Source organism: Eubalaena glacialis, chromosome 17 (assembly GCF_028564815.1).
Source record: "Eubalaena glacialis isolate mEubGla1 chromosome 17, mEubGla1.1.hap2.+ XY, whole genome shotgun sequence".
Taxonomy (NCBI): Eukaryota; Metazoa; Chordata; class Mammalia; order Artiodactyla; family Balaenidae; genus Eubalaena; species Eubalaena glacialis.
The window spans coordinates 88,430,529-88,445,452 of NC_083732.1; the positions used below are offsets into that span (position 1 = coordinate 88,430,529).

The 14,924-nt window shown below is 64.8% G+C and overlaps 1 protein-coding gene across 2 annotated transcripts in view; it reads right to left on the reverse strand.

The window, feature by feature from the left end:
- Positions 1–14,924, reverse strand: part of ZC3H3 (zinc finger CCCH-type containing 3) — an 84,466-nt gene that overhangs the window by 45,148 nt on the left and 24,394 nt on the right. For both annotated transcript variants that reach the window (XM_061171868.1, XM_061171869.1), the window contains exon 4: positions 7,592–7,745. In XM_061171868.1, the coding sequence (XP_061027851.1) occupies positions 7,592–7,745 (154 nt within the window). The remainder of the gene's footprint in view (positions 1–7,591; positions 7,746–14,924) is intronic.

Below are 14,924 nucleotides of genomic sequence, written 5' to 3' on the forward strand. Positions count from 1 at the left end.
GGCTCGACGCCACAAACACCCAGAGGGACCCCCAGCGCTCCTGCCCAAACGGCGAAGCTGAGTCTCGTCATGCACGAGGAGGCCTCTGCTGCCCCGGTCAAGGGCACCGAGGCTGCAACGCCCTCACAAACGGTGGTCTGTGGTCAGAGAGTGGAAACAATACAGCAGACGGGGCAAGGTACAAATAACCGGTGGATTTAGGTGAAGAATACACAGCAGTTCCGTGTACTACTTTTGCAACTTTTCTATAAGTTCAGAAGTATGTGAAATAAGGTTACCCCCCAAAATTAAACGCAAGGCACTGATTAGGAGAGGGACCAGGAGTGAGCCAGGAGGGCACGGCGACAGCCCCCGTCCCCGCCCTCCCCACTGGCCCAGGCCCGCCCTGGCTCCTCCATGCACCCCTCCCACACGACAGCCCCCGGCTCACAGCCCTCCTGGGGCTGAGGGGTGGTCAGCAGCAACAGGGCGCTGCCCCCAACGTGCTGACATAAAAGTGGCCCACTCAGTCCACAAGCCACAGAGCAGGGCTACAGCCCAGTGGCGACCATCTGCAGGGCCAGGCAGAGAGAGTGGCGGTCAGTGGTCAGCAGGGCCCTGGGCGGCCAGGCGCCCCCGAGCAGGAGCTGGGCCAGGGCCGCTCGCTACTTGACCAGACTAGCCCCTGAAGCCTTAGGCCTGGTCACACCTCCGCACGTGAACCTGCTCTGCCTCCTGCCCGGCCGTCTCGCGGCTCCCCCGTGCGGTGTGTGTCATTTCCCCTGCCGGGGGAGAGCCCCTGTGCCTGGTCATGCCCACTCACCGCAGCCAGGCCTGGGGGAGACCCAGGGCTGCGGAGAGGCCTTCCGGCCCAGGACAGTCTGTCCCCCACTGGGCCGCAGCTTCCAAGCAGGCCGGGGCCTGACGCAGGACAGGCCCTCCACGGACACCTGGGGAGTGAGTGGACCGACTCCTCTTCCGCAGGCCCAGGGGCAGCTAGGAGCCACTAGAACCCCTGCCCGGGGACTCCGCCAGCTCTGCTCCGCCAGGCCTGAGCTGCAACACAGAGGGACCGGGGAAGGAAAACGCTCAGGTGCCACCCAACTGAAAGCCACAACCCAAACAACCCCCGAGCTCCAGCCCAGATGGAAGGCCCTTCTCCCGGAGGGGACAGCCCCGTCAGGGCAGCGAGCAGGCCCCGCAGAACGTGTTGGGGGACCCCTCCTCCTGTCCCACTCCTCCTCCACTCTCACTGCCCCCAACCCCGAGCACAAGCCGGGTGGAGGCGGGCGGCGGGGAAACCCTGCCTCTGACACGAAACCAGGACAGTCCTGACTGCCCGCTGCCGACGGAGCAGGCGGGGCCCGAAGCGGGCATCCAGGACCCTCAGCCCAGGGGGCGTCCCGGTGAGACCCGGGGAACATCCTCCTCTCTTGAAACGGGCGCTTTCCGCTGTAACAGAACCAGTCCAGAGCTCTGCTACCCACTCGCCACAACCCCTTCAGCCCCTTCGCAGGCAGCCTGAGCGGCACTCGGCCCAGCGGCCTCCTCGGCTGTCAGTACAAGCCGCCCACGGGCAGAGCTGTCATGGGGCAGCCAGGGGCACAGGGCTGGACGGAGCCAGGCGCAGCGTGCAGCTCCCCAGGCTCCACGTCAGAGGCAGGCGGGCACCCCCAGAACCATGCAAGCCAGGTCAAGGTCAAGGTCGGCCACGGCGTGTGCCCAGGGCCTGCACACAACAGTCACAGCCTGGGAAGCGGGGCCGCCGGGAGGAAGGGTTGCAGCCCCCACCCTGACATCGCCCCGGCCCCTGCGGGTCCAGCAGCAGGGCCCAGGTCCCACCTTCCACACCAGCCTCTGCTGCCCTCTGAGCAGACATCCCGGGCTCCTTCCCAGCCCTCCGGGAAAGGCCCTCACAATGCGGCCCACACTGACCTCACTGGCCCCAGCCCCAGAGGAGCCTTCTCTGGGCTCCTTGGTGGCCCGTCCACCCTGGGTGAGTCTCAGCGCTTCCCAGCACTTGCCACCCCGTGCAAGTATTTGCTTCATCCTCTGCTTGCTTCCTGACCCCCTGCCTACTGGGAGGCGAGTGCCGCGGGCAGAGAACTCGCCCACACAGGACGGCTGCCCGCAGGGATCCGCAGGGGAGCCCCGCTGCCCAGCACTGGGCACCCTACTAGCTCTGTCACAGGGTTGCGGCCTGGGCTGAGCTGGGAGGGGTCTCTGCACACCACCAGGCTGGGGCCTCGCCAGAGACAGAGCGGGGCCCCGGGCTGTGGCCATGGTGGAGGCGACTGGAAGGGAACACTGCTTTCCCAGAAGGGTTCTCCCCAGGTCCCTCTAACTGCCACACCCTTCGGGGCAGGGCAGTAGGCTGTGGGGACCCCAGTTCCGCTGGCCTGCGCAGGACACTCCCTGCTCTGACTGAAGGCTGTGTCCCCCCCTTCAATTCCTATGTTGAAGCCCTAAACCCAGCGTGATGCTGTTTGGAGGTGGGGCCTTTGGGCGGTGATGAGGGTGAGATGAGGTCGTCGGGGTGGGGCCCCGTGATGGGCTTAGTGGCCTCATTAAGACCGCCGAGGCTTCTGCTCTCCCTCCACACAGGAGGACACGGCGAGCACGATGAGCACGTGGCTGTCTGCAACCTGGAGGAGACGTGGGCCCGGCCAGCACCCCGACCTCAGACGTGCAGCCTCCAGACTGTGAGGAACACACGTCTGTGGCATAAGCCGCCCCGTGTGAGGCGTTGCGTTACGGCAGCCCGAGCTGCCCAACACCCCGATAACCGGAGGTGAGAAGGAGGCCGGGCAGGGCCAAGGCTGGCCTCCTGCTCACCAGGGAGCCGGCAAGGGTAGGCGTGAAGGGAGGACGTGGAGCTGAGGCCACCCCGCAGGGACACTGCCCATCCTCGCCCTGGATTCCTCTTCAATAATGACTCGTCACTTCGGAAAAGTATTTTAGAGCCTTCAAAATCGCAGCCCAAACCTCGACAAACTGCCCGGAGATTACTTAAGATTCACCGCACAGACACAAAAGTAAAATAAAATGAGGCAGCCCAGCGACGGCAGCCCCTGTGACAGCACCATTTGTGGTCGGGACGGAGCAGCCGCCACACCCATCTGCTTCAGCACAGGGGCTTCTGTTTACTCTGCGCTTCCACGTCAAATGAATTTGGAAAGAAAAAAAGTGACAGGCAGTTTAGGGATATAAGTCACATTTCAGCTTCAGCTCAGATTAATGAACTTGTTGGAAGCCGGCGAGGGCACGGGCAAATCCACAAATCTCCGAACAAAAAAAATGAAATCCTCGCTCAGTGTGCGCCTCAGCCCCGGGGTGCGCTTGTGGGTCCCCCTGCTGCCCAGGCCCCGGGGGCCGGCTCTGGGCCGCGGCGCTGTGCAGTCCTCGAGCCCCAGCCACGCCTCCTGGGGCCCTGGACCTGGCCTGCCCGGGCCAGCTGCCACTCCCCCTGCACGCAGGCGGCCCCAAAGCCAGGCATCTGCTGGCCGGGACAGCAGCACAGACGTGGCGCCGAGGATTCCGCCCCACTCAGGCCACAGTCCTTCCCAGGAGGGGCAGCCACCCCCCACCCTGTGTCCCTCCGGAGCTCCGGCCTCCACACGCTCCCCTGGCCAGGGCAGCGGCCACCTCATCCAGCCCATGGCTCTCGATGGGAGGGGCAGTGCCCACGGGGTCCAGGAGCTGCGGCCCGGCGGCTTCCCACCTTCCGTCTGCCCCAACGTGGATGAGGGCTGAGCGGCCGACAGAACTGACGGGCTAGCTGCCCTACTTCCAGCTGACTCTCCTCTCAGATGTTTCTGGAGTCAGGGCCTCAGCACAGAAGCACCAGAACCTCCTCCAGACCAGACAGCTGGTGGTGGGAAGGGGACCCCAGGACTCCTGCTGTGAACGTGGGCTACCACGTGGCCCCTCAGCTCCCCACACATTAGGCCAAAACTGACATGGGGCTCAGAGTAGGTTTCTGTCTAAACCAGGAAACGAAGTGCAAAGCTGCCTTGCGAGGCAGACGTGCAGCCTGGCGCCCAGGACAGCACTGTCAGTGGTGGCCACACTGCCACGTGGCTCAGGTCACGGTGCAGAACACGGGCTTCCAGGGAGGGGAACAGGCCAAGGACCCTGCAACCCTCTGCCTCTTCCCAGACACCAGGAGCCAGGCCTGGGGATGCCCACCTCCCGAGCCCCCGGAGCAGGGAGCGGGCAGAGGAGCTGTGCCGCCCCTGACCCAGGGCCAGCAGGGTGGGGAGGAGAGGAGAACGTCACAACGTGCCTCTCCTGAGGCCGCCGGCCCCGCCCCAAGAGTGTGGAAGGCGAGGTGCCCCAACACGAGGGAGGGCTGTGCTGAGAGTGGAGGAGGGGCCCGTCTCCAGCCTGGGCAGCGCCCTGTCCCATCCCTCTCGGGAGAGGGCTCGCAGCAGCCCCGCCACCTCTGAAGTCTTTCTAAAGCCAGGCCCGGCGTGGTGTGGGACTGAGCGTGGCGTCCCCACCGCTACAAGGGGCGTGTCATTCGTCGCACAGGGAGGGCAGGGACTTGCCAAGGCCATGGCTGTTAGGCGCGGGTCTGGGCTGAGCCCAGGGTCACACGCTGTGTGCCGCCTACCGGGGGCTCCCTGGGCTCCCCCAGGCTGGCAGCCACCCCCACGCACACACAGCTTCCTCTCTGCAGAGACTCACAGTGAGGGTCTGCAGGGGTGTGGGGTCCAGGGCCACCTCATGCCAACACTGGCACTCAGCTGCTGGGCCACCTGCCTCACCTCCCACCTGTGTCCACCAGCCCCCAACTCTGCCCACTGAGATTTCCAGGACTGCTGGGGCGGGCCTGCCTGCCAGCCCCTCGGAGGTGTCCTCTCTCCATGGGGGACACAGATCGGGAGGCCCAAGAAGAGCCCTTGGTTCCTGGGCTCAGCCCCGCTGCCTGGTGGGACCGCCCTGCTTTCTCATCACTGCAGCAGCCCACAGCCCACACTGGCCTCAGTCCAGCCACCAGCCCAACCCCCGCTTCTGCCAGGGAGAGCTGAGGAACCTGCAGCTGCACAGGACAGAGGTCAAGGCCAAGGCCAAGGCCAAGGCCAAAGCCAGTTGGCCCCAGAACCTCTCTGGGACCTGCTGACCACACACAGGCAGCCCCAGCTCTGATGGAGCTGAAGGAGGAGGGTGGGAGGGCATCAGACTGGCCTCCGGCCCTGGAGACAAGCCCTTCCTGCTGCCTCGACAAGCTGAGCCTGGCGTGTACAGCCGACGGCGGGCTGGACAGCTGGCGGGTGGCAACTGCTGAGAAGGCAGCCTCGCCAGGGCACAGGTGGTCTTGGGCATAGGAAGCCCGGGCCACTGGCAGCCCAACCCACGCTTCCCAGGGCGTCCCAGCCGCTCGGCCCTGCCGCCCCGCAGACCACGTCCAGAGGCCAGGCCCCCAGGGTCCAGGGCTCTGGGTTCAAGGAGCCTCCCAGGTGCATGGCGATGGGTCAGGCAGGCCTGCAGAGAGGCAGGCGGGCAGAGGGAGGCCTCACTGAGCACAGCCCACACGTGCCCTCAGTGCACACGTGGCCATCCTGGGGTGGGCTTGGCCGCACCTCCACGCCCAGGGAGGGCACTGGGGCCTGGCGCAGCTGGGAACCTGCCTCAGAGCGCCCAGCCACCAAGCACAGGCCAGGGCTGCGGGGCCTGAGCTGTCTGGCACTCGGCACGGCCCTTGGTGGGGCTACACACAGCCATCTAGGGGCGCGCCCTCCCCACAAAGCCCGGTACCACCTTCGCTGGGAGCTTGAGGCAAGCAGTGGCCGGGCGGGGCTGGCAGCTGGGCTGGGCCTGTCCCGATGGCCTGTCCTATCCACCCGACCCAAGTGCGGACCTCACACACCTGCCCATTAGGCAGCCCCCACCTGTCTCCAGAACTGAGAGGCAGCCACACTCCCCGCCCTGCTGCTGACCGGGCTGTCCTCGGCCTGATGGGCTTGACACTCTGGCTGAAGTATGAGGCGGCGGCTGCCTCGGGGGTGCACCCAGCCACCTCCCTCCTCCAAAGCCCTCGGCCCCTAAGCCTGGCACCTGTTTCTGCTCAGTGACCCCATTAGGGCCTGGCACACTCAACACTGGGCCAGCTGGACCCACACCTGGGCTTCCGTGGCGCTCAGAGGCCAGGAAGGAGAGGCCCGCTGGTGCCTCCCTGACGAAGGCCACCCCCGGCCCCCAGCCAGGCCCCCCTGGGAGAGGCGGGGCCTGGCCAGGGCTGCCCATGCGGGCGGGAAGGCCGACTGCAGGAGGGGGAGAGAGGAGCAAGAATCAATAAATCTGAACCTCATTCACGAAGATCTGGGGCTCTTATTAAGTAAATTAATTTAAGTTAATTTAGCTCGATCATGACTCCCGATCACAGTGATTTAGTGAGGGGGAAATTGCATTAGGAAAGGCCGTGCTCACCAGATAGGAGAACGGAAGAAAATTAGACCCACTTAGCACTGTGAATTAATATGGAAATAGCAGGTGTAAATTTAACCTTATCGAGAGAGTGAAAATTATCTTCATAAATTTGTAGAAATAGCCCCCAAGATGCTTATAAATCTATTTAAAACAAAAATACTACAAAAAGTGCAGTAAAATTAATTTAAAATATACTTCCAGCTACTGCCTCCAGAAAAGTCGGCAGCAGGGCCAAGTTTCGTGCGGCCTGGTGGGAAGGGAGGAGGGCAGTGGCCACCGCTGACCGCCTGGGCAGGCTGACCTCCTGGCACACCTACCATGGGCCAGTAGGCCAGCACCTCCTCTCCCATGTCCAGAGAGTGGGGGGGTCCGTGGGGGGCTGGCAGGATGGCCCCTGCCCAGGACTATAGCTGCTCTGCCCCACGGCCCAGCCCTTTGGGGGCACAATGGCCCCCTGGCCCCAAGGCCCGAGGCCATGTGCTCTGGAGTGCCCAGTGCAGCCAGCTGGAAGCCCACACTGGGCCAAGGGGCTCCCACACCGCTCCCCAGAAGGACAGAGGACAGAGGGAGGGGGCCTGCCACTGTCCGATTCCAACCCACCCAGGCTGTCACCCCTTCCCCTGCCTCATTGAAGGAAGGAGCCGCACCCCAACCTCTGCAGCCCTCCTGCTTCTGGGCCCAGGGGACCCAGAAAAGAAGTTGGAGCCGACCGCACCGCACCGCACATGCCCTCCGGCAGAAGCAGCCTGGAGCGAGGCCACAGCGCTCAGCGTGCAGGCCAGACCCTGGTGTGGGCAGCTGGAGAGGGACACAGCCTCACCCCCCGCCCGCAACAATCAATATATCGACAGTGAGATGGCCCAGCCTCTCTCACCAGAAGTTTCTCCCTGAGGGACACCCAGGCGTGGTGTGGCCTCAATGGTCCGGCAGTGGCTGCTCCCAGACCACCACCCCACCCCCCGCCCCAAGCTGGCAGCTTGCTGCTAACGGACAGGGAGCGTGCGTGTCTGCATGAGTGCACAGCACACACAGGCCGGCCACACGTCTCGTGCAGAAATTGCTAGACAGAAAAATTAGCCCATTCCCCAGCCAACAACTGTAGACCAAGCACTTCCGGGGGCGTGCTCGGTCCTCGGGCCCCGCCCTGCACTTTGGAGCCCACCAGCCACAGGCCTCCTACCTGGACAGGGAGAGCCGCAGTGCCCGCCAGGAGGGCGGGGCCAGGGGACCGGGGGCGGTGCTGAGAGGTGAGGCCTGGGTCTTCTTGACGATGCGGTAGCGAGTCTTGATCACTTTGCTGGTGGGAGGGTTCCGCTGGCCGTGCAGGCTGGAGGCTGCAGGGAAACCCAGACATGGGTGGTCAGTGGAGGTCGGTGGGGCCTCCCATCACCCCCTGATCCAACCCCCCGCCCACTCCCAGAGAGCTCAGCAGCCCAGGGCTGCCGGAGCCGGAGGCGGCCAGCACAGCCTCCAGGAGAGCAAGCGGGGCGGGTGCGGCCAGCTGCAGCAGCCGGCATGGCAGGCCGGTGCTCCCCGTGGGCAGTGAGGAGGGGCCCACGGGCGGGTCCGGGAGGCTGCGGGTGTGAAGCGCTCACCTCCCTCTCTGGGAACCCTCACCGGGTATCCACGCAGATTTATGTACTTAATCACTTCTGTTTTCAGAACATTTTGCAGGGTGATGTACACCACAGCTTTATTTCTTGCCGAATGTTTCATGCAATTAACAGGGATCTGTTTTGCCCCAGTTCCCTTCCACTTGATAGCCAGCAATTTCCCCATAGCTATGAGAAACGCATCTAATTGCCCGACTTTCATAATATACAGCTCTAACTGCCCAGATAATTAAAGCTAACGCAGCACGGGAACAGGGGCGCTGCTGCCTCTTGTGACCGACCCAGCACCCCAGCCCCTCAGGCCAGGCTGCTCGGACCCAGGTTCCCAAAGGCGCCTCCTTGTGGCCCCACCTAACCTGCCTGCACGGAGCCCAGGCTCTGCTTGGAAGGGGGGCCCCTACCAGCCACCCCAGCAGCAGACGGCTTCCGGGCAGCACAGCCAGGCAGGGGGTGAGGGGCGTGGGGGGAGGGTGAATGGGAAGGAGCAGAGACAAGGAGGCCAGGAAAACACACGTGCTCTCACCACCAGAGCTTCGGCACAAGGACAGGCCTATGACCCCTGGGCAAGAATTGGCTGACCCTCAGCTGAAGGCCACCGGGGTCCAGGGTGGCCCAGGAGAGGGAGCACGGCAGGGGCACGGTGGTGCCAGACCCACAGGTTCCCACACTCCCGGCTGCTCAGGGCCAGCCATGACAGCGGCCAGCCACCCCACTCCCTGACAGCACAAACCGGTGCTCCACGAGCAGAACCTGCTCCCCTAGGCGCCAAGGACACGTCCTCCCGGCACCTGCCCGCTCCACGAGAAGCGGTGACTGCTCCATGAACAGTGACAGTAACACTGGGCAAAAATCACCTTCCAGAGCCCTAAACACAGCAGACCACCAGCCCACAGCCAGGCCCTCCCCCAGTCAGCAGTCAGCACCTTGGCCCAGATGCCTTCTCTCCAAGGCTCACCCAGCCTGATGGGCGGTGGGGTGCGGGGCCTGCCTGGGAGCAGGCGGGACAAGCCCGCCCCACGGGAGCCACCGCACCTGCACGGTCATCGGAACTGGCACTGTGTCTCCTTGTCCAGACGCTGGAAGAGCCCCTCCCTCAGGTGTCCCCAAACCCATCCCTGGGGCACTGCAGCCTCTAACAGGGCTCCCACGCACCCACATGAGAAGGCCAGGACACAGCACAGGCTCAGAGCGCCCCTGAGAGCCCCCGGACCAGAGGAGCAGGATGTGCAGGGTCCACGCACCCAGCTGGGGTCGGGGTGGACATGGGGCTGCAAGGCCCAGGGAGTGCTGAGAGCGGAGGACGCCTCTGCCCCCGGGACTGGAGGCAGGGGCCCACAGCGGCTGCCCACCAGGGGTCCACAGAGGTCCGGGCAAGGCCAGGCCAGCACCCCCCAGGTCTCCATCTCCGTCTCCGTCTCTCTCTCCTTCCAAGGGCTGCAGCTCAGGGGGCAGTCAGGGAGAAAGAGGGAAGCTCGGCAGAAGCACCGGGCATCACCCGGGACGCCTGATCCCACTGAGTGACCAAAGTGAGGGACTCTTTAGCTCCAGGCAGCCCCCACACATCTGGGGTGTACGGGAGAGCCTAGCACACAGGGGGCATCAGTAAATAAATGTTTGTTGAATTGAATTTTCAAGGTCTTACAAGCAAGAAGAGACCAATGAAAATCAATAATAGCTTGTTCCAACTAAGCGCTCAGGAACACGGGAATTCCTCTAAGTTACTGCCAAGCCCCACGCTGACCCCATGGCCTCCAAACCCACTCCCTGCTCCCACAGCCTCTGCACCTGGACAGCCCACCTGCCTATTCCCTCCGCCGCCACGGGGGCCACCCGCCCTCGGCCCCCTTCGGCTCCCACACCAGCCACCACCTGCCAGTCTGGGCTGCGACATACACCCTAGAGCCCCAGGGCCCTGGCTCTGCAGCTCGGGGGCACCGGTGTGCAGGGTGGGAAGGAGGGCTGGGCTGTGCTGGGGCAGGGCCCCTCCTCACCAACCCTGTTTTCATCCTGAGCACCGGGAGCCCCAGGCCTGGCCAGTTTCGCGCCCCCCTCGCCCAGATGCACAACATCGGCTTCTCCCATCCCCCTCCCTGTTCCACCAGATGCCACCTCCTCCAGGAAACCCCCAGCCCCCAATGCCCAAGGGACTGGACTCTGCATTCTGCAAAGTTCCTCTTGGGACATACCACCTCTGGGCCTGGCCCTCATTCCTGCCGTTAACGGGCATCAGTATTTATAACATTCCTTTGCAATGCAGCCCCACTGCGAAATTTAACTTTCCACTAACTTACTGCATTTTACTTATTAGTACCTGATAACCACTTCTAAGAAAATACAAAGTAATAAAGTAGGCCCCCCTCTTAAAAGGCTTAGTGTCACCTCCCAGACTTCGGCACCCGTTAGGCCCCAGCCCCCGCGATCCCGAGGGGCAGAGGGGAGGGCACACCAGCCCATGCTCCGCCCCCCAGAGTGGGGCTGTGACCCTCACAGCCTGGCCCCGCAGACCCTCCTGGTCTTCCCCATGAGCAACTTGGCCATGGGGGTGGAAGCACTCATGACAACGCCCTGAAGAGAACAGTCCAGGGCGCCCATGCTGAGGGCACATATAGCTCAGCAGGGCGGACAGGCGGGTGGCATCGCCCCCCCATCCTACGGCTGATAGGAGTGAAAGCTCCTCAGACCACGCATGGCACACAGGGACCGGAACCGTGAACCCAGTGCAAAGGCAGAGCGGCAGGTATGGGCGAGCTCCCCGTGGGCAGGGTGCCCGGCCTCCCCCCGGCCCTGTGGTGCTGGAGGGTTGCCCCGGCAGCAGCCCCGGCAGGCAGCAGTCTCTCCCCTTCCTCCTGGCCGGCTGAGGGTTTGTGTAGATAATCATGTTATTTAGATAGGATGTTGGTTTAATTCCCTTCATTACAGACTCCCAGGGCTGTAATTTTTTTCTCCGCATGATGTATTCCCCGTGGCACGTTTCACTCAAATCAAACCCTTCGTGCCTTTATTGCCAACGACGCCCGGGTGCCGCGTTATCAGGCCCACACACACACAGCCCTCTCCGCCCTGCCGTGCAGAGGTCACTTCTAATGACTAATCGATCTCATTAGCTTCCCTAATTAAAAACTTTACTACCGCAATGGAAGACAAACTACAAAAAAACTGCTGGCATCATATTTGAATGGGATGTGAGCCCATCTATCAGCAGGGCCCGGCTCCTGCACGAGCAAGCTGGGGAGGGAGGCCACCGGCCAAGAGGCGGGGACCGGACGACGGCAGCAGAGCCCAGGCGGTCTGGCACTCGGGCTGCGGAAGTGGGGAGAGCGCCAGCCTTGCCGGGGCCTGTGCAGCTCGCATGGCCGGTCAGGCGGCACTGTCTGCAGCAGCCCGGCCTCCGCTGACCCCGGCCCCGGCCTCAACGAGCCACCACAGACGGCAGAGCCCATCAGACGGAGGTCACGGCTCTCGCTCTGTTTCACTGCGACCGGGGGTTGAGAGGGAGTTCAGGTTTTTGTGGAACTTCAAAGGGAGAGAACTAGGAAGAAGGGGCGCTGCCGATCTCACCACTGTATAATGAGTGAGGAAGAGACGGAGCCAGAACTCCTCTGAGCGGAGACTGCCCGGGGCCGCCGGCAGGAGAGAGGCGGCTGTGGGACAAGCCCCAGGAGCCCGGCGGCCAGCAGCCCTCGCGGCCGCCCAGCTGTCCGTCCGGCTCCAGACGTCCCGACAGAAGCAGGTCAGGCTCCGTCAGGAAAGGCGGGGGCGGGGGCAGCGAAGCAGACCTGGGACCTCGGGGGGCAGGGACCTGAAGGCCCCCCGCCCCGACTCGCCCTGACCGCGCCCCAGGCCCCGCGGCTCGTCATCCACCAGCCTCCAGACCCACGCGGGGCACCAGGGCCTCCCGAACAGGCAGACGGAGCAACGGGGGGAGGAGGCCCAAGACGGCAGACGGTTCTCGGCCGGGCTTCCCACGCCACCCAGCATCTGAGGACCAGCAGGCGTGAGGAGACAGCTCGGGCGCTGCTGGGGAAGGCCCGGCCCGAGAGCACGGCCACCTGCAGCCCTCCCAGACAGCTGAGCAAAGGCCGGTGCCTGGTGCCTGAGCGCAGGGCTCACCAGACCAGCCACACAAGGCGCCTGGGCCGGTGGAGCGCGTGGACGAAGAATCCCGCCTGCCTGTCAGGCATCCCGGAGTCCAAGCCCCGCTCCCGAAGGGGGGCTCCAGGCCAGGCCCCCAGGCCCCACGGGCGAAGGGGACGGGTGGGGGCCAGCAGAGGCGCCCGGCCTCGCGGGGTCACTGCAGTGTGGCCGCCGGGAGCCGGGCTGGCGGGGCTGCCGGGCCCGGGCTTTCCCGTGCCCGAGTCCTACCATTCAATCCCCCCGCGTGTCGCCGACTGCTCTTCATCAACAGCTGCCTGGACGCTTCTTCAGTACCCCCGCCTTCGCGGCTGAAGGCAGCCCTGAAAGGCCGCGTCGCGGCTCAGCCTTTTCGGGAGCCACGCTGACTTCCGCTCTTCTGCCCCGCAAGCCTCCCTCCCGCCCCAGTAACTCAGGTCCCGGCTGGCCCGTCGCCTCACCGTCAGCCGTCAGTGCCCTCACACCCACCACTGCACCCACCTCCCCCAGGCCGACCCCGGCCGGGCCCAGCACAGCACACGGCCTCCACCTGACGGGGGCCCGTGGGCGCCGCCAACCAAAGCCACTTCCACACCCTCCAGCTCGCTCTTCCTGGTTTCCGTGGTCTGAAAGGGCTCGCACGCCCATGGTCCCCAAGGGGGCTCCCCTGCGAGGCCTCTTCCCAGCGCCCTCGCCCGGACCGCCCCCCGGCCTCCCGGAGAGCAGGCCTCTCAGGCTAACTGCCTGCTTAGAGCTGGGGTCACAACGCAAGGCGCTCAGGGGTGCAGGGGGTGCACCACGGGCTGGACCCACAAGGGGCGGCCCCCGCAGTGACACTGCTGGCCGGGGTGGGGTCCAGGCCGAGGGGGTGGCATGGCCACAGGCCCCAGGACAGTGAGAAGCAGGGGAGAGCTGTAGGCAGGCGGTGCCCTAGCGTCTCCTGGCAGGAGGGGGAGCGTAGGCCCGTCCTGCGCTGCCCCTCGGCTGGCGGAAGGCTCACACCTTGCTCCCAGACTCTGCACCAGCACGGGGACAAGGACAGGCCGGGCCGAGGGGGGCAGGTGGGTCTGGACAGCGGGCAGGCAATGAGCCCACGAGCCTGAGCCGGGGAAGGGTCCCCAGAGAGCCAGTGGGAGGGACCGAGCCCAGACGGGCCCCTGGTACCCAGCTCAGAACATGTCACACGGCCCCTCCAGGGCTTCACCTTCCCACCCATCTGACAGGAAAGCCGGGCCTGCAGCTGGACTGTGGGTGCCCAGAGGCTCCTGGCCCTCTCGGCAGCAGCAGGCGGGCCTCACACAGGACAGGAAGCCGTATGCAGGAGCCCGACGCGCAGGACCCCGGCCGAGCGGGCGTCAGGTAGACTCTCTCCCACAGCGGCGAGCCGCCGTCTCGGGAAAGTGGCCACAGAAGAGCCGGCACGCATTTCTGAGAGGCCTCCACGGCACCTGCAGGCTTGCTGCACATCTGAGGTGTGCGCAGAGCCCTGGGCCTGGCGGGATGGCACTGACCACGCCTGGAGCCAGAGCAAAGGCCACGCCAGCAGGACGCGGCATCTCCCGATGAGGGTGCACTGCTCCTGGGTGGGGAGACCCTGCCAGACCACACGATGAGGGGCGCTGCCCTCTCTGGACACTGCCCGTCTACCAGGGCATTTCCGAAAGTCAGCCCCGTCTGAGCTGTCCCCTCAGTGACACAGTCCTGGAGACAGCAAGGCCACAACAGCATTTGGGGGTGAAAAGCGCCCTGGGGCTGAGGAGGGGCGAGCAGACCCCAGGGGCCACAAGGAGAGGCTCCGCCACCAGCAGGAAGCAGCAAGAGGAAGGCTGAGGCAGGCGCTAAGGAGGCCGCGCAGCCAGAGCAACTGCCAGAGTGGTAGTCCCCAGCAGGTGTCCAGGAGGTGGGTGGTGGATGGGGACGGCAGGCCCCACGTGGACCCCTCACATCTCGTTGAAGGGCCGGGCTGGGAGCAGAGCCGAGCGAGACACCTGCTGGGAGGACCCTGCCGCTGCCTGCGAAGAAGCAGATGAAGCCGGTTCCACAGGGGGCTGGGCCCTCATCCTGCCCAGACCTCCAGGCCCCTCCGCTGTTTACAGGCGAGGACCCAGGGAGGACTGGCTCTGGCCAGCTCAGGTGGCACTTCCCTGTCAACAGAAGTGAGGACCCTCTGTCCCCTCATCCCCTTCGCACAGAATCCACAATGCCCACCGCACAGCAGAGCTGACGGGGCACGCCAGCCCCCCAGTGAACAGATCAGAAGACTAAGGCCTAGAGAAGGAAAATGACCTGCCCACCATGCCCAGCAGGATGGGGCCCAGGCTGGGCCAGGGGGGCACTGGGCCAAGGGGCCTCTGCTCAGGAGTCTCTCAGGAAGGACAGAGATGGACTCAACTCCCACTGACATCAGCCTAGAAGACACACACCGCTCCATCCCATAAAGACAGCTAGAAACACACCTGCAGACCTTCCCCTGCACTCCCAGACCTCCAGCTGTGCCTGTAGATCTCCACCTGTGCTCCCAGACCTCTCCCTGCACCCCAGATCTCCCCCTGCACCTGCAGACCTCCCCCTGTGCCCCCAGACTTCCCCCTGCACGCCTAGACCTCTGTCTGTATTCTCACACGGGTGCACCGCTCACCTGGTGCCAGCCCCGGGCCCACTGCATTCAGTGCTCCGGCACCCAGCCAGCCCCAGCCAGTCCCAGCCCAGGCCCTGCAGGTGCAGGGAGCACACAGGTGACAGGGCTTGGCCCTCCTGCTCCCACCCACGAGAACACAGCTGTAATAACAT